Here is an 18,967-nt window from a genome sequence, read left to right on the forward strand (position 1 = left end):
CCATTTTCAAGCCTTCCCCTCCGACAAAGGTACGAATTTACCGATAATACCTAAGTAGGTACAGATGCCAGCAGGTCAACTAACCCGAATCTGTCAATACCAATCGACCATTAACCTTCCACTATTGCGATAAAGTTGAAAATCTACTGAAGAAATTTGACAGATGATGTGCTGTCAATTTTATGCTTGTGTTGATCAATATGCGTGCGTAAGCAATCGAAGATGGATAAGTGAACTATCATTATCTACTGCGTTGCCTCCTCGCATAAATTGACAGACTTTGGTCATAGCCATTTGTGCTTTTACCGTATCCTGTTAGTTAAATGCTCTTAAAATTCTTTTCACATAAAAAGATGGTTTTTAATGAGACTTTTTAGTATCGAGTTAGGGTTTCAAAGAGATGTCTCATTGTGATATTCACAGGATTGAGCCCCGGGCTCCGAGCTCTGCATATTGTGAAAATGTTGCTGATTTCAGGTATACTGGGTATATTGGTTGCGTTTAGAAAAATATGCTGATGTATTTATTTAAAAAAAAACTTTCATGAATTTATTTTGTTATTTTAATATTTTAGTTAATTTTTGGCTCAAATGAGGAAAGCCTATCAGACAGAGTTACTTGCCCATTTATAATATTTATGAGTTATGTATAGAGAGGGGGAAAATTCTCTACGGGCGGTCCTGTGCAATTTTTCATTCTTGATTATTGCTGTGTTTTTGTTATACATATAATAGCCATTTCTAACCACCTTCGTCTAGTGCAGTTTATCACTCCCACTAATACTTTTCCTATCAACTGATTCAAATAACATGGTCTGAACAATCGAATTTGGTTTAGAAAACCATAAAAAAGCGATGGAACAACAATACGATTCGTTTGTTTGGGTTATAATCAACAAAGATGTTCGCGGGAATGAAAAAATATGATACATCGGTAGGGCGGTGGTCACACTGCAAGCGGGAAGCGAAGATAAAGCGGAAAATATAAGAAAAAAAATATTTTTTCATGGAATTATGAAATAATATGTAGTCGGTGCATTTTTCCCTTATTGCATTATTCCATAACCTAAGATTATACATTGTACAACTATGTTTTTTAAAAAAATATTCTTATAGCACAAAAATCTTCTGATTCTTATACATGCCATTCTTTTTCTTCATTATGTAAAAACATATAATACTTGTAGGTTACAACATTCTTAGCAAATAAAGTGTTGATAGATTGACTGATACTACAGAACAAATAAAAATAATAAAAAATAAAAAAAACGCGTTTTTTCAACAGTATAACCAAATCCTCACTCTCATATTTCATACCGGTAACTTGAAGCGCTGATTTTCCGCGACCAAACGAAAATATTTGCGCGTGAAAAATGGATTCACCGAAAAATTCAAGCAACGCCATTGGACGAAATTGAGCATCAAAGCGAACGCCTTTGTGTAGGACTAGCTGTTCCACGCGGTTTTACCTGAGTCCATAGGAATTTACTTCATGTATTTTATGCTGTCCTGGTCATGGTCATGGTCATGCATGGTCAGTAACAGCGTAGATTATCGGTAGGTAATTGGTATACTCGTGTATCTCATGCTACCCTGGCACTTGGTGAGGAGTTACGTCGACCTGCTAATTGATCCTGGTACTTACTTTTTGGTTTGACCACATTCTGTAGTTTAGATTTTGACTAATAATTTGGGCTATCATCGTACCGTACCAGGATAAAATGTATGCCTATGCTACCTGGGAAGAAGTAAGCTATCCAACAGTGAAATAATTTTTCAAATCGGTTCAGTAGCTCCGGAGCCTTTGGTACAAACAGACAAACCAACAAAAAGATATTTCCTCTTTAATATGTACGTATTAATAGTCAGGGGACCATGACAACACCCCTACCTGATCATATAGAACCTTGTATTGTTAAATGCTGAGCAGAGTTTTGGGAATACATTTATACGACATGTGGACATGCTTTTGTATTCTCTTTTATGCTCGGTTTACCTTGTTATTGAAGGAATTATCCTTATTATACCTATTGTAGGAAAAGAAAAAAGTGGTTAAGGAAAACCACAAATTGTGTATAAGATAACGATAAAATAGTTTATGGGTACAATATGTACCTATAAGATATTCATAGTTGATGCTCGTAATGTAGTTTTTTATTAGATCCTACCGTCCACACACTTTCAAATAAAAAAAAGCAATAAAACTAGGTACGTTTTTTCATCTCATCGCATTTTTTCCTAAACTTTCTTTAAAAACTGCCCATTGTGAAGCTTTCTGAAACATAAACCCGAAAGTACCTCTTCCACAACCTAAAAATAGAAAATTCATTTAATGAAAGCCGAAAGCCTTAGAAATGTACTTAAACCCACCAGCCAACGCCTGCCTGAGTAATATCAAAAGAGTATTTATTAAGCACCTTTCTAAGTTTTCAGAAGCCTCCAGGGTACCGTAAAATTAAATATCAACACTAACTTGTTTAGCAAAAGCCTTGTTATTATAAGAAAACCAAAGACTATAAAACCACTTGACTGCGCATACAGTGCCCCGACGCTCGCCAAAAGTTAGTGATTTTGCGCGTACTATAAGGCTACGATCAGTACGATCCATTAGTAGCGACCGTGAACTGACCAATAGTAGCCGCGGATTATGCCGCGTCCCCCCGCCCGCAGTGGTGAGTCGTGTTCTTTGAAGAAATTGGCGAGTGCGCTCTCTAGTGGTTATTTACTTTATGAAGAAAACCCAATAGTTGGTTAATAAGCTTGTCTTAAGCTTCGAACAATGTTTGGATCAGACGGGAATTCCAAGATGGCTTCCTTAGACTTGTTTAACAAAAGCGAAGGATAGGAATTAGCTCTGACAACAGATTGTTGGATGAATAAACAAAAAATATTACAGAGTTTTTTGGATGTCTATTGTTAGCAATAAGTAGGTTAGTAAATGGTTAAATGGTGCAACTCCACGTAAAATTGAATATGAACGAATCGCTTACATAAATCCGTTGTTTTAATTTCTATAAAAAAGTTCTTAATACTTTTTTTTATTAAAAAGAAGCCTTTAATATCAAAAATCAGAAAATATTTTTAAAATTTAACGTCAAGAAACTTTTTCGAAGTTATAATTAACTACATAGCTGAGTAAACAAATTACATATTTGACTCCTTTATTAGCCGAAAGTTTATTTAAGTTCACTAACGTTATTAAGTGAGTTAATTATCTCGCGTGAAATTGGATGTCCCTTACAAGAAACCAGACGAACCCGATAAATTAATGTGCCTTTAACTTTAAAAGTAATTTATATTTTTAATTAGCCTTTAGATTACGCGATTATTTCGCTTACTGAATTGTATTTTTTATAGAGAATGCTTATGAGATAAGAAAAAAAGTTTAAGTTTTCTACTTAAAAAAAATAATAATAATTGATTAATTTAAAAAAAATATATTCAATTATTTCAACGAGCTAAGCTCGTAAACCATAGGTTTGATTTCTAAAATTCTTTCAGTAGGTAGGTTTATTTCATTTGTAAAGGAAAGCTATAAGTATTTCTTATCCGGATGCGTGAAATAATTTCTGCAGGACGCGGGCGAAAGGTAGCAAAATATAATAACACTTTTACGTGCCATACATTTTATATCATCCTTTATTCTTCTTCAATACAGAATAACTACTATTTGCCTCGTTACTGAAAGCAGAAAAAACTAGTTCACATTCTGTGTGAAACACTTATTTCCCGAATATTCCGACAGATTAGCTTCGTTTGTCAAAGATACGTAGCGCGTCTGATGCTGGATGTGCTAAAGTGCTTTATGCCTTCCAGCTATACATTATTATCTATGTGACATTGGAAAAATTATGGAGAAAAGGAAGATGAGAGAAAAATCTTCATGTGGGAATGAGAATAATTGAACATTGTTAACTTCTCTTATAACCAACCTATTAGTTTTTACTATCAAAATAATATCTGTGACAAAAAAATAAAAAGTACCTAAGGAAATAAGACTTACTTTTTTTTCTTTTCGTCGAGTGTATACCCCCTACACCCAATACAAGCCCTCTAGATCCCCAATCTAGTAAGCTTAGCCTAACGCTTGCCTCGCCTCACAATTATAATTCCAATCAGCAAAATGGCCCAAATAAAAGATATCTTAGGCCTCAAAGAGATGAGAGACTGCAAGACACTCATTCGGCAACTTATATCGGAGTTTGTTGGTACATTTATGTATCTATCTGTGGTGCTATCAGCCGGGATCGGTTATGGGGACGCTAATCCCAGAGTCGTGATCGCTTTGGCCAATGGTCTGATCGTTGCGAGCATAGTTCAGATTATTGGTCATGTGTCAGGGGGGCATATAAATCCGGCTGTAACGATCGGGGCTTTGGTGTGCGGACATATTAAGCTATTGAAAGCTTTGTGTTACGTTGTTATGCAGGCTTTGGGAAGCATTGCAGGTGAGTTTCTGGGCTATTGATAGTCTGATCGGTTACCGTGTGAATGAATGTTGAAAGTGTTGAATGCTTTTGATGTTCTTGTAGTATTCATACCCGTAAAGAGAGAATTACTTCCCGCACCCGGATAATAAATAGTCGGTGTTCTTTATCGGGCTTTAGACTTTCTGTGTACCAAGTCTCAGTTCAATCGATTCAGTAGTTTTATTGTGGAAGCCGGACAGACAGACAGAGTTTTTTCTTTATTTACCTACTTTGATATTAATATTATTAGGACACAGCTAAAGTTTAAAAAGTGCCTTGTAGTCAATATTAATATTTGTGCGTTAACAAACATTTATTTTTCCTTTCAGGAGCTGCAGTAGCCCACGCAGTTTCTTCAAAAGGCATCAAAGGCAATCTCGGAGCCACCATACCTTACGAACACACCGAACCAATGCAGGTCTTCGCCCTAGAATTCCTGATGACTTTCCTCCTAGTAGCCGTGGTTTTAAGCGTGATAGACTTAAGAAGGGGCGCTAGAGGTCTTGGTTCTGCCTCCCTAGCTATAGGCCTTTGTGTGTCAGGGTGTCTATGCTCCTGTCTACCATACACAGGGTCTATAAACCCTGCAAGGACATTAGGGCCAGCAGTTATAATGAACATCTATGATATGCATTGGGCTTATTGGGCAGGACCTATCTTAGGAGGTTTTAATGCAGGATTATTTTATAGAGTTGTGTTGAGAGTACATTATGAAGAATATAACTTGGAAACGCGTTCGAATGAGTGAATAAATATTGATGTTTTACTGTGAAGAAATATAAGATAATTAAGTCGCAATAGACTGTGGATTTGCACAACCGAAAGAAGCCTTTTATTTATTTAAACTTTATGAACTTTTTATCCATGTGATAGAAGTAATGCCCTCAAGTGAAACGGCTGGTGAAACCTTCGACAGGATACTAAGTTAGTATTCACTATTGTATCGTACATCTCGATATATAAAAATTAATCCCCATATCCTTTAGTCACACCGTCACGAGAAGAGCTGGACCGATTAAGCTGAAAATTAGGTACCTTGCACCCGGAAAAAGGACATAAGATAGTTTGTGTCATCATTCGGCTTAGGTAACTCGGGATGCGGGTAAAACCACAGTCAGAAGCTAGTACCTTATATTAATTAAAGGACAATGGGCAGATTGGTATACCCCACCAATAGCAATGTCATATATATCATTGGATAGGCCTTTTTATGTAGAACAATATTTACTATGACAGCTTTGCTGAAATGTTTGTCCGTTCTGAGATATAGATCAAAAACTGTGCAAAAGTTAGAACTAAGTAATCTATTGATAACTCAAGTTTTTAAAGGAAAATCTAAGAACTACTAAGTGTAAGTCTTGTATGAAAGAAAATCAGATTACAGTATTGATTAGCATCAGTTCTAAGATTGTTTGTTGTCTATATCTCAGAACGGACAAACAATAGAACAAAGCTGTCATAGTAAATGTTGTTCCAGTTAAAAAGACCTATCCAATGATATGTATGACTTTCCTATTGGTGCGGTTTCTCACTACGCCCAACATCCAGTTGGTACAATAAAAGGTTGAAATGCTACATAATAGTAACAATTATGGATCCTAACAGGCACAGTAGTACTTACAAGACTTAAAGTTATTAGTACTTAGATTTTCCTTTAAAAACTTGAGGTATCAATAGATTACTTAGTTCTAACTTTTGCACAGTTTTTGATCTATATCTCAGAACGGACAAACATTTCAGCAAAGCTGTCATAGTAAACATTGTTCCACATAAAAAGGCCTATCCAATGATATATATGACATTCCTATTGGTGGGGTATACCAGGTCCCATATATTTGTGCCCATTGTCCTTTGATATATGTATAGATGAAATCCGACAAACAATAATCTAATCCTACCGTATCAAAGGCTACTAATACCCTACTGGATAAACATAATACCGTATCGGTACACAAATTCTAATCCAATTAAGTTTATATGTGTCTACGCATCGTCATCAATCGAACATGTACCTGCGATTCCTGCGAGCCCCACTAGATGGCGTTACGATTTTAGTTCCAAATTCCTCCGCGCGCCGCGCCTCATGGACTGGCAAATTGGCTCGACACTTGCGCACACGATATATAACAAAATTTTGTTTTATTGTAAACCAATCGCTGATTACACGCCTTATTACTATCGAAGAAGATCTTTTATTCATCTCCAAACATAAGTTGGACCTTCAGCGCCGGGTGCAGCGGAAGAAATCGTTGCGACCAGCATAAATCGGACGCACGAACGACGTCACCAGCAAGAACATCTACGGACCCATGGTACCAGCATAAAAAGGTCAGGCCAATCATCCTTATCAATCCTTAGCCCTTTTCTTTATTGTGTGCTTCATTTGTGTTGATAGTGTTGTATTGTGTTGTGTTGTGTTGATACTTAAATAATTAAAAACGCGTAAGTTTCTTTCGTCTCGTCGCTACCCTCAACTTAAAAATATAAAAATATCCTTTGTTAATCTTAAGTACAAAATAACGGTTTCCACTGCCTTCCACAAACTACAAAATGACTAGAACTCCATCAAAGGAAAGTCGTAGCAGTAGTGAAGAGTTAATTAAAGATTTAAACAAAAGAAGAGGTGTTGTTCGCGGTAAATTTAGACTATTCATGAAATATGTGGACTCGGTAGAAGTAATGACTACGACTGAAACCATAAAATCAGAATTACAAACTCGTTTACAAAAAGTAGACTTACTACTAGAGCAATTTACAGAAATTCAGGATGAAATAGACTTAAAAATACCTGATAGTCAAGTAGAAAAGAACTATCTGAGAGGGAATCTTTTGAAACCAATTATTACGCTTATGTGACCAAAGCTAAGTGTATTATTAACGCAGATGATGTTCAAAACAGTTCAAAATTTTTTAGTAAAGTTAAATTGCCTACAATTTCACTTCCATCCTTTGACGGATCTTATGATCATTGGTTGGAGTACCGCGATACTTACCTTTCTCTAGTACATAACTCTAAAGAAATAGATAATGTGCAAAAATTCCATTACCTACGATCTTCTCTTTCTGGCAGTGCATTATTGGTTATTAAATCCTTAGAATTCTCCTCAGAGAATTACAATGTAGCATGGGAGTTATTAGAAAACAGATTCAATAACAACCGTTTACTTGTGCAAACCCATGTTAAAGCTTTATTCTCTATGACGTCGCTTAATAAGGAATCACCTAATCAAATTCGTAAACTCATTGATACCGTTCTCAAAAATCTACGTTCCCTCAAAAACCTCGGCGAACCAACTGAGTCGTGGGACACGTTGATTATTTATTTAATTACATCTAAACTAGATTCTGTTACTGAACGAGAATGGGAGACTCACAAAAGTTCAATTATAAATAGTCAAAATCAGTCAATTTCACGTACAAGGGTTGATGATTTAATAACGTTTCTTAAAATCGGGCTGACGTACTGGAAACTATTAATTTTGCACATAGTAAATCATACACAGATAATAACATAAAAACCGTCACAGTCACAACAATCAAATAAATCACATAGTTACACATCAACACAAAATAAACAACCTAATAATAAAATTCCAAACGTCCTCGTATTTGCGCTATGTGTCAAGCTAATCATCCGCTTTATTCTTGCGAGTCATTCTTAAAATTAAATATTAATGATAGAATAAAATTCGTTAATGAAAAGAAGTTATGTTGCAATTGTTTACGCGCTAATCACTCGGCAGATGAGTGTTGGTTTGGTCCGTGTAAGCAATGCAACAAAAAACACAACAATCTACTTCATGATAAATGTGACGATAGCGCGAGTGTATCCACCTCGCCAGTCGTTGCGCATAATTCTCAGGCATCGTCACAGAATACAACTAGTGGTAAGTCTTTACATACTGCCACATTACATTCTGCATCTCATACGACACATCAGAGCACTACTCATTCATTATTAGAGACTGTCCTGCTGTCTACAGCTTTAGTTGAGGTTGCAGATAAAAGCAATAACTATCACACTACTCGCGCTTTACTAGATAATGGTAGTCAGCATTCCTTTATAGCGGAATCATTATGTAAACGACTTAAACTCAATTTAATACAGTCCACTGTGCAAGTCTCCGGAGTAGGTAACTCGGTGACTAATTCTACACAATCTTGTGAAATTAATTTGAGATCTAAAACTACACAATATAACACACGCATGAAGTGTTTAGTTTTGAATCAAATAACAGCTCAATTACCATGTTTAGGTACAACTTCAAACATAAATATCCCTGATCATGTACAGTTAGCTGATTCGGAATTTTATTCGCCATCAGAAATCGAATTATTAATTGGGGCAGATAAATTCTGGGAACTTTTAACTGATGGACTGATTCGCCTAAGTAGTGGTCCATATCTTCAGAATACTCAGTTAGGATGGGTAATATCTGGCCCATTGCTGAATAAAAAAACTTCACGCAACAATCGAGTTCAATGCAATTACTCACAATCATTAGACGCTCAACTTAGGAAATTCTGGGAGCTAGAAGAACTACCTCCGCAAAATAAATTAACTAATGACGAGTCTTTGTGTGAAAACTTGTTTTTACAAACTACGTACCGCGATAACACGGGTCGGTTTTGTGCGCATTCCATTAGCCGAGCCCAGCGATACACTGGGAGATACGTATGCGCTCGCACTTAATCGCTTTCACGCACTTGAACGAAAATTAGATAAATCTACGCCTGAATATAAAAGGTTATATTGTGATTTCATGAATGAATATTTGAGTTTAGGTCACATGAGTCGAGTCAATTCTTATCCATCACCAAATTATTTTCTACCGCATCACGGTGTTTTAAGAATTCATAGTAGCACTACGAAACTTAGGGTTGTTTTTGATGGTAGTGCGAAGTCAACTTCGGGTAAATCGCTTAACGATATTCAGCATATTGGCCCTAGTTTACATAATGATGTTTTCTCAATCTTGTTACGATTTCGTCAATTTAGATTCGTTGCATGCGCCGACGTCGAGAAGATGTTCCGGCAAATTAATCTACAACCGGATCAAAGAAATCTTCAATTAATTATTTGGCGAGAAAATAAATCCGATGAACTCGGTGTATTTCAGCTTAATACGGTGACATACGGTACCGCGTCCGCTCCTTATCTAAGCATTCGTTGCATCAAACAGCTGGCGTCGGAATGTAAGGATGACGTCATAAAACAGGTTATCAACGAAGATCTGTTTGTCGATGACCTAATTACAGGTAATGATGATAAACAATGTTTATTAGATATTTGTACCAAAGTAAATGATACTTTAAAATCTGGTTGCTTCCATTTACGTAAATGGTTGTTTAATTCGGAATCATCTACAACAGATCAACAAAAAGATTTATCTTTAGGAGAAAATTGTTTAACTAAAACTCTGGGTATTGGTTGGTTAAATTATTTAGATTTATTATATTTTACGACAAAAATTGATCAAAACTTTACTCATGTGACTAAGCGCGTTATCTTGTCCGTTGTTTCACAGGTGTATGACCCATTAGGCTTGTTATCACCCGCAATTATAATTGTGAAAATACTTTTACAGAAACTATGGCTTTGTAAATTAAGTTGGGACGATCCAGTACCAAATGATATTCTGTCTACGTGGAAAAACTTTATTGCCACTCTTCAACACTTACAAGACATAAAAATTCCTCGTCATGTCAGGGAAATAAATACAAATTATACAGATTTACACATTTTTTCGGATGCATCACAGGATGCATATGGTGCATGTGCCTTTATAAGTACATACAATGACAACTCACCAGCTACAGTTAGGATACTTTGTGCCAAGACCAAAGTCGCACCAATTAAGCCAGTCACAATACCGCGTCTTGAGCTGTGCGGAGCGTTAGTTGGTGCCAAGCTGTATCAAAAAATTGTTCAGTCATGGAGATTGAAATTTAACCACATATATTTTTGGTCTGACTCAATGATTGTCATAAATTGGATTAAAATGTCACCTAATTTGTTAAAAACGTTCGTGCAGAACAGAGTCGTGCAAATCAACGAACTGACTGGTGAGTTGCCGTGGTTACATGTTGCTGGTAAAGACAACCCGGCTGACCTCTTATCTCGCGGGCTCACGCTCGACGCGCTTCAAAGTACAGATATTTGGTGGCACGGGCCAGCATTTTTAAAGGATATGCACATGAATTTTAAATATGACAACCAGAATGAAATTATAAATTTAAACGACTTACCAGAAATGAAATCAAAGGTTTTATTTACACAGTCGACTTATACTAGTATTTTTATTTTCGAACGTTTTTCAAATTTTAATCGCATGAGACGTGCAGCCGCTTACGTGTTACGATTCATTAATAATGCACGAATTAAAAGTAAAACGGAACGTAGCAGTGGTCCGTTAACGGCTGATGAATTAAATAAATCAACGTTAGTTTTAGTACGCTTAGCACAACATGCATCATTTGCAGACATTTTGAATCAATTGATAAATAACTTACCTGTAAAGTCGATGAGAAACATATCTAGTCTTGATGTGTTCTTGGATTCTGATCGCATTATAAGAGTGGGAGGTAGATTAGTAAATTCACGCACCTTCCCATACAGTAAAAAACACCCTATATTGTTATGTTCAAAACATACCTTCACGCGACTACTTTTTCAATTTGAACACAAACGTCTACTCCATGCTGGTCCACAGCTTCTCTTGGCTACTATCAGAGAGAGTTGGTGGCCACTCAGGGGTCGTGATTTAGCTAAGCAGACGGTACATAAGTGCATTATATGTACTCGCCAGAAAGGGAAGGCACTATCAGTAAAAATGGGTAACTTACCCTTTGAGAGATTGGAACCGGGGTATCCTTTCTTGCGCTGCGGTGTGGATTATGCGGGACCTATGTTTATATTGAATCGGAAGGGAAGGGGTTCAAAACTTGAAAAATGTTATGTGTGCCTATTCATATGCTTTACCACTCGAGCGATACATCTAGAATTGGTCACAAGTTTAACTTCTGAGGCGTATTTACTTGCTTTAAAAAGGTTCCTATGTCGTCGCGGAAAACCCGCTTATATATTTTCCGATAACGGAAAACATTCGTAGGCGCACTCAAGGAATTTTCAGATTTTTTAAATCATAGTGAAAATGATATTTTAAATTTTGCAGCAAATGAAAATATTAAGTTTAGCTTTATACCTCCGTACTCCCCACATTTTGGAGGTTTGTGGGAGGCAGGGGTCAAATCTTTTAAATATCATCTCCGTCGCGTAGGAAACGTTAACCTCACGTATGAGGAATTTTCAACATTATTAGCACAAATTGAAGCCCTCCTCAACTCCAGACCTATGTATCCCATGTCTTCAGACCCAAACGACCTACTCCCTCTTACACCAGCCCATTTTCTGATTGGCCGGCCGCTCACTGCACCTGCCTGCGAAGACCTCACAGCTTCGAATACATCACGCCTGGTCCGCTACGAGCGCATCGAACAAATGAGGCAAAATTTTTGGAAACGCTGGTCGCAGGAGTACGTTTCGGAACTGCAGACAAGGACCAAATGGCAGTACAACACCGGCACAATAGCACCCAATACATTAGTGCTCATCAAAGATGACAATTTGCCACCCTTAAAATGGCGTCTTGGACGAGTCATAACCACTTTCCCTGGGAAGGATGGACTAGCACGTGTAGCTGACATCAAAACAGCTAACGGAGTAATACGACGGTCATACCCCAGATTGTGTCCGCTACTACAGGAGGAAGAACCTTAACTTCTCCCAACTTCTACTTCTGCGTTGGAGGCTGTCACTCCAAGGCGGGCGGCATGTCTACGCATCGTCATCAATCGAACATGTACCTGCGATTCCTGCGAGCCCCACTAGATGGCGTTACGATTTTAGTTCCAAATTCCTCCGCGCGCCGCGCCTCATGGACTGGCAAATTGGCTCGACACTTGCGCACACGATATATAACAAAATTTTGTTTTATTGTAAACCAATCGCTGATTACACGCCTTATTACTATCGAAGAAGATCTTTTATTCATCTCCAAACAATATGGAAATGTCATTAATGTCCTTACGAACTTAGAGAGGTACCTAATTATCTTAATGATAATATAATATTAGATGGATGGAGAATTAAGCTGAGCTGTTGAAATATTGTTTTAATATGTGCTGGCAGTTTTACCAGTTTTAGTTTTAAAACATTTTTAGGTACATAGTTTACCCATGTATGTATTTAATAAACTGAAAAACTACAAGGCCGGTTTCAAATATTCGTTCACAAATATTAATAAAGGCCTATATTTTATAGATAGTAGTTGCCTCGGGGCACGGGTGAAACTTTTTAGATAATAGGTAAAATGAAACACCGGTGCCTGTACTGCTAACAAATAAAAAGCAACCTTTTTCATATTAAAACACGAGACAAAATTGCCGTCGATTTTGGAAAACCGATACAGACCCTTTTGACACAAAATCCATGATTATTTTATATACTAAGCGACAGTATTTTATCAGGTAAACCGCTTCACTTAACACCAACGAAAAAACGTTGTCAATGTTTCTGTAATATTAGCGTCAAAATTTATCCGCATTTCAACCTTTTTTTTTCAAGAAACGTGATTAGTTTCACTCTACTTTACAATAAGTGTTATGCAATGTACTTAACCACTATTAAGTTCTACTATTTTAAAAGTTGCAACATTTTTACGTAACAAACACAAATTCAGTGAACTGGCTAAATAAATGAGCCATATATTTCAACAGAACGACTTTATCTTGAGCAGTTTATCACAAAACGCTTTGTATGCGCTTTTCCTTATTTAAAAAACAATTTGAACTTAAAGTTCGTGTTAACTAGCAGTTATTTAACTGTTACTTCACACGATGTTATAATTTAATGGATTACCATTAAATTTTTACCTCGTACTTAAATTATTAAGTACGAGGTAAAAATAGCCTGAGCTTTTGAACCTGCAAATAAAAAAATAAAGTAAGTACCATTTTGTAAAGTGTTGTATTTGAAACTAGGTACCTGAATAATTTAAAGGATAGTCCAGAGCCTGAAATTCTTCTTTTTAGCAAAGACTTCTTTTTAGCCTGATAGGAATAGGATATAGCACCCTTGTAACGCGGATGTAATAGGAAATTAATCGGTCATAGGTCGCTATCGCATCGCTATCTTTGTTTGTTTTATTTATTGAAACTAACATAATTGAAAAATATTACTCTTCAACATTACGGGCACATCAGAAACTATCCTTTCGACCTATCCCATAAATAATATATATTATTATCCTACTGATGGCCACGAACTATCCCACGCATTGTCCAAACAAAATGCAAAAGCCTGCTTTCACACACAGAAAGAAGAAAAAATCATCGTACGTTATCTCACCATCGATACTAATCCTCTCTGATGAAACAAAAACTCGATTCTCGATTATTGGTAAGCTCTCGATATTCGACTAATACGAGCCTTCGTATCCACTCGGTATCGAGACAAAGTTTTAATTGACAAAGTTGTCACATGGGCGTGAGGAGAAACTCAGTTTGTTCGCGACATCTTCATTTTAACGTTGTTTGAGCTTATTGGGGTTCCGTGTGAAATGTGAGCATAATTATGAACATATTTGGCACTGCAAAATGTTTTATTGTCAACCGAGTATCATCATCATCCTCCTCCTGTTATCCAATTTTTTTATTTGAGGTCAGCGCAGCATGCTTTCTTCTTCCATACTCTTCTCTCTGCCGTCTCACAAGTAATGTTCTTTCTAGCTATGTCGATTTTCACGCAATCCATCCATCGTTTCTAGGTCTTCCCCTTTCACTATAGTTAGTTACAGCCTTTTTATCGTCCCTCTGCAGACGGAGAAGGATTGAGCGTAAATCACTTACCTACTTTCACTATATCAGAAAAAATATCAATTTCAACATTATTTACACAATGATTTGACGAATCTTCTAGAAAAATCGAAAAAATAAAAAATCACAAGAAAGGGTTTTAATCCCTTATCCCTTATCGTTATTAATCATGATTGATACGGGTCCCGATGCATATGAGCGGGAACACACCTGTCACTTCTAATAGCATTGGAAAAGGATAGGTTTTGATACTCTGCAGGATTCGGGAGCCTCTAGGGATCGATATTGGGATGGTCAGAAGCTGTCGACAGTAATACAGTTTGAATTTTGATATAGCTCGCAATGGTAAAGTGCACGTTGTTTTGATGATTGGTTTTCGAAATAAGTTTTCAAGTTAATGTTTTTTTTTAAGTTCCTTATTAACGAGGGTCTCCAATCCATCATCAATCCCTTCTCATACACAGAAGTATTCTGTAATCTTCTAGAGTACTAGCAGCAATTGGATTAAATTAGCCTCAAAGCCTTACACGATAAATGGGCTATGTAACACTGAAATAACTTTAAATCGTTCCAGCAGTTCCTGATATCGCGTTGAAGCAAACAAACATACAATTCAGCTTTAAAGTGTTATTATAACGTCACTGTGTTAAACAATTTAAACGAAACAATAATCTACACAATGGAAAACCACGTAAAACGCTCAATCCATATTTCTACGTAACAGAAAATAAAAGAAAAACGTCTTACACACACATAAAAACATATTACTTGGAGAAACTTACTGTCAATATCGGGAACTTGCTACGTTTGATTGATTCTGAAGATTGGTTTCTTATGTAGGTAAATATAAATACGAGAATGATGGATGTATCATACATTACCGACTCTGTCAGAAAATGTTACAAAATCGGATATGATAACTTAAGCTGCTTCGAATGAATTTTGAGGTACAGAATATGTGAATATTATTTTTGGGAAAACAGTCATTGGTTTCAGACGATTGAATTCTTTCATATTTGGTTGGATTCCTTCTTTTTATGAAAAGAGGCCTGTGTTCTGCAGCGGGACAAATAATAATACATGCATTCTGTTAGCACCATAGAAATCTAATATCTTTGTGCGCTCAATGCATTGTTTGCATACGATTGGAAGACGATTGTGTCGCTATATAGTATATCTAAAGTATATCATCATCTGCAAGGAGCCTATTTGAACTCAACGCAATATAACATAAAGTTCGTATAGTATCCAAAGGTAGACTGGGAGATCGGGAAGTCCGCCATTGTGCAAAGTGTGCATAAAGTGTAATTAATAAATATCTGGTATAAAAATAAATAAAATCTTTCAGTCAATTCATTGGTACATATGTACATTCACCGTACTATGAATTTAATTATAGAATTAATCCTCAACCAACCTTAACATCAAGGATTACATAGTTGACACTACAACACTAAGCTCCAAGTTCCGGGTGTAACCCTCTGTGAAGGGTATAACCCTCTATGGGGATAGTTAGCAGCGTGTGAAGGTTCGCCACTGATCTAGTGAACGTTTTCCTAATGACCTACTTTCACGCAGGCCAATTAATTACCGCTCGTCTCGATAACGCGGACACTGCCCACTAATAGATGATAGCTGGGTACTTATACTACTTATATTATACCTACTAGGATTTTTTTCTGACAGGTTTTGGCTGGTTACCCGTCTTAAGACTCTTTATTTTCGAGGTAAATATGTAATTCTCCGATTGATGCTGACAAAAATATCTTGTTTTTTTTTATTTTACTACCTTTAAAAAAGGTTTAATGCACCTACATGTCGTGTGGTAAAATAGGTTTCCTGGCCTGATGAAAAAAACCAGGCCTAGGTTTAATAAAATAGTTTTGGCTAGACATCACCTGCTAACTTACAGCTAACTGCTTTCTTACTTCTTCTCCTTAATAAACTGAAACCCTCACCTACTTACATGTATATGTATGGATAAATAAATAAATTCTGAAACTACAGTAGTTTCATGAGACATCAGTACCGCTCTCTGTCTGATGTCCTGAAGAGTTGTTCCACCCTGCCATCTATTGAGTTTTGTTGAAAGTATTTAAACAGCACCCAAACCTGCAACTGTGCACCATGTCTTTGTACATGGAATACGTTGTCGGGAGCGAACTGGATTGTAAGTACCTAGATGTCGCTATGGCAGTAACTCTTACCACAAAAATACTAACAATCGAACTTATTTTAATACTTCGGTGTTACATTTACATATTTTTATATGTACGATGATTAGTAGGTAGGTACCTGGGTCGTTTTCAAAAAAATTGTAAAAAACAGATATGAAACAGATAGGAAAGCTATATTGTTATAACAGAGCTGCAAACCCTTCTTCATTAAACTCAAAATACTCACATTACCATCTATTTACATTCTAGAAATATGCAAGTTTGTTAGGAAATACAGTAACTTCTTCACAACCCGAGGAGACAAACACAAAACCAGATCACTTAGACATAAGAACATGCTCATGCTACCTACTTCCCGTATGACATTACATTCAAATAGTCCATATGTAATGGCAATAAAAATATATAATAAATTACCAAATGCTATAAAAAACGAACCAAAGTATAATGTATATGTAAATAAAATTAAGGAAATCCTAACTAAAAAGGCATACTATACAATTCAAGAATACATGAACGACAAAATAAATATTAGTCATACATAAACAATATACACACTACAATACACTAAAATAGCTAATATCTAAATAATTTCCTAATATACATATATTTATACAAATATAAAGGAATATAATACATATATAATTTTAATTGTAAATTAACTATTCCTATTATACCTAATGTTTAAAACTACCATAAAAATTTAGACTTAGTTTTAAGTATTTTAAATGTACTGGCATTAAATGCCAAATGTTGCTGTGCCCTAACAGGGTCCACAAATGTACCTAGCTGTAAGCCTTTTGTAACACCATGTGAAACTTGTGGAATGCAATAAAATGATATGAAAATGATATGAATATGAAAAGTAACAGAGACGAATTATTAGGGTCAGTATATAACGACGCACTTTTAAAAGAAAATAAGTAGATAGTAGTATTCGAATTGTTCTCTATAATTTCGCTGTCGTCCACCTGGTGTTAGTGGCATATTGCCTGTGAAGAAAAGAAAACCTTAATACATAAATATTAAATATTTTAAAACAAACCCCACAGCAATTCTTATACCCGAACTAAAGCCATTCTTAGGTAGGTAACTATCCCAAACTTATCCCATTATAATACATGATGTTACCTGCAAATATCGATTGTAAAAATGTATATCGATAGAAAAGATTTTCGAGTTTTATATTTTATTAGTGGATTGATTTTTATTTACTCTGTTTATGTCGACTTTTCGTAAAGATACCTTTATAAAATTATAAAATAAAAAGAAAAGTGGTAGGTTTGATTAAATACGTTTTTATCTCGGTACGTACACTGTGAACAAACCTTAACCGTTCATATCTGTTACGTCACAGAAAAAAGTAATCGATATGATAACCGATATGAATAAATTGCTTGTGTCTAATCTAAAAAAATCTCTTTTTCAATGCTAATTCTTACTTTATACGAAACTTGTATAGTACAGTGATAGTGTCAATATACATTTATTCTAAGCTGAGTTATAAAACAGTAAAAGTACTTACCGATACTTTAAAAGTCTCACAGTAATAAGTAACTTTTAATTGTCGAATAATCACTGCACCACAATATTTCGTGCTTGTTGCGCTTAACAAAATTACCGAACATTTTTGATTCGTCGATTCTTTTGACAGTTCAGTTGCTAATGTTTTAGGTAAAATAATTTTGATAACTACTACAAAAATATTAAAATTACTAATGTAACAGACAGGAATAACAGAAATGAAGTGAAATCAAGACTTGCTTTAATTAATTATTCCTGAATTCTGCGTGATATATTTCATGATAATTTTAGCAAATTCCTTCAGGTTCCACAATGCTCTGCTAAGAAATCAATTATTTGTCAGTTAAAATACTAATATTGAATAATAAAATGTTTTCTAAATGTCGCGCCAAGAATGTGGACACGCATTGCTTATATGAAAACAAATGTTCTACGTTGTAGTTTTCTTTTAAAATTAATCATTCATTGAGGATTATGGGGCGTTATTTTTGTTTTTCATAATGCTGAAATAAATGTTTATTCTGTTTTAAGAGTAATTAGCTAGTAGCTATTCTTTAAAAAAGAATAACTCTGTTGGACGTTTTAATATACAATTTTTTTGAATATGACCCACCTACCGTTTAGTGTTCCTAGTACCTATCTATAACACTCTCTACTGGAACGCTCACGAATCGAATCATCACAAAACCGTTGGCTATGCAACGTAATCCTTCAATCGCCTAGCCGAGACAACGTTTTGTAGCTGCTAATCTACTTTGGTTAGGCGCTTACTTGATCTTTATGCTTGTTTACGGCCCAGGTTCAGACAAAGCGGAGTATTTTTTCTTATCTAGGAGAAATCTGTTCTTCAAACATCTCGCCTCCGCCTACTCAATAGTTTTCATGATTGGGGAAATTCAATGGGTTGATTAAAAACTTGTCC

At 35.8% G+C, this 18,967-nt stretch overlaps 2 protein-coding genes across 2 annotated transcripts; both read left to right on the forward strand.

Moving 5' to 3' along the window:
- The first annotated feature begins 4,084 nt into the window (after positions 1-4,084).
- On the forward strand, positions 4,085-5,223 carry LOC110369843 (aquaporin AQPAn.G). Its single transcript, XM_021325416.3, has 2 exons — positions 4,085-4,447; positions 4,798-5,223. The coding sequence occupies exons 1-2, from the start codon at positions 4,123-4,125 to the stop codon at positions 5,214-5,216; spliced, it is 744 nt and encodes a 247-aa protein (XP_021181091.3). The 5' UTR covers positions 4,085-4,122; the 3' UTR covers positions 5,217-5,223.
- Positions 5,224-10,470: 5,247 nt separating this feature from the next.
- LOC126054144 (uncharacterized) lies at positions 10,471-12,248 on the forward strand. Its single transcript, XM_064038642.1, has 2 exons — positions 10,471-10,534; positions 11,644-12,248. Exons 1-2 carry the CDS (start codon positions 10,471-10,473, stop codon positions 12,246-12,248), a joined length of 669 nt encoding a protein of 222 aa, XP_063894712.1.
- Positions 12,249-18,967: the final 6,719 nt, after the last annotated feature.

Source organism: Helicoverpa armigera, chromosome 16, assembly GCF_030705265.1.
Source record: "Helicoverpa armigera isolate CAAS_96S chromosome 16, ASM3070526v1, whole genome shotgun sequence".
Classification (NCBI taxonomy): Eukaryota; Metazoa; Arthropoda; class Insecta; order Lepidoptera; family Noctuidae; genus Helicoverpa; species Helicoverpa armigera.

Bases quoted from the DNA above. Each gene is read 5' to 3' on its own strand.
- LOC110369843 (XM_021325416.3), top strand. From the start codon at position 4,123: ATGGCCCAAATAAAAGATATCTTAGGCCTCAAAGAGATGAGAGACTGC. The intron at 4,448-4,797 runs GTGAGTTTCTGG...TTTTCCTTTCAG, and splicing joins GGCTTTGGGAAGCATTGCAG to GAGCTGCAGTAGCCCACGCA.
- LOC126054144 (XM_064038642.1), top strand. From the start codon at position 10,471: ATGTCACCTAATTTGTTAAAAACGTTCGTGCAGAACAGAGTCGTGCAA. The intron at 10,535-11,643 runs GTGAGTTGCCGT...TAAATTTTGCAG, and splicing joins GCAAATCAACGAACTGACTG to CAAATGAAAATATTAAGTTT.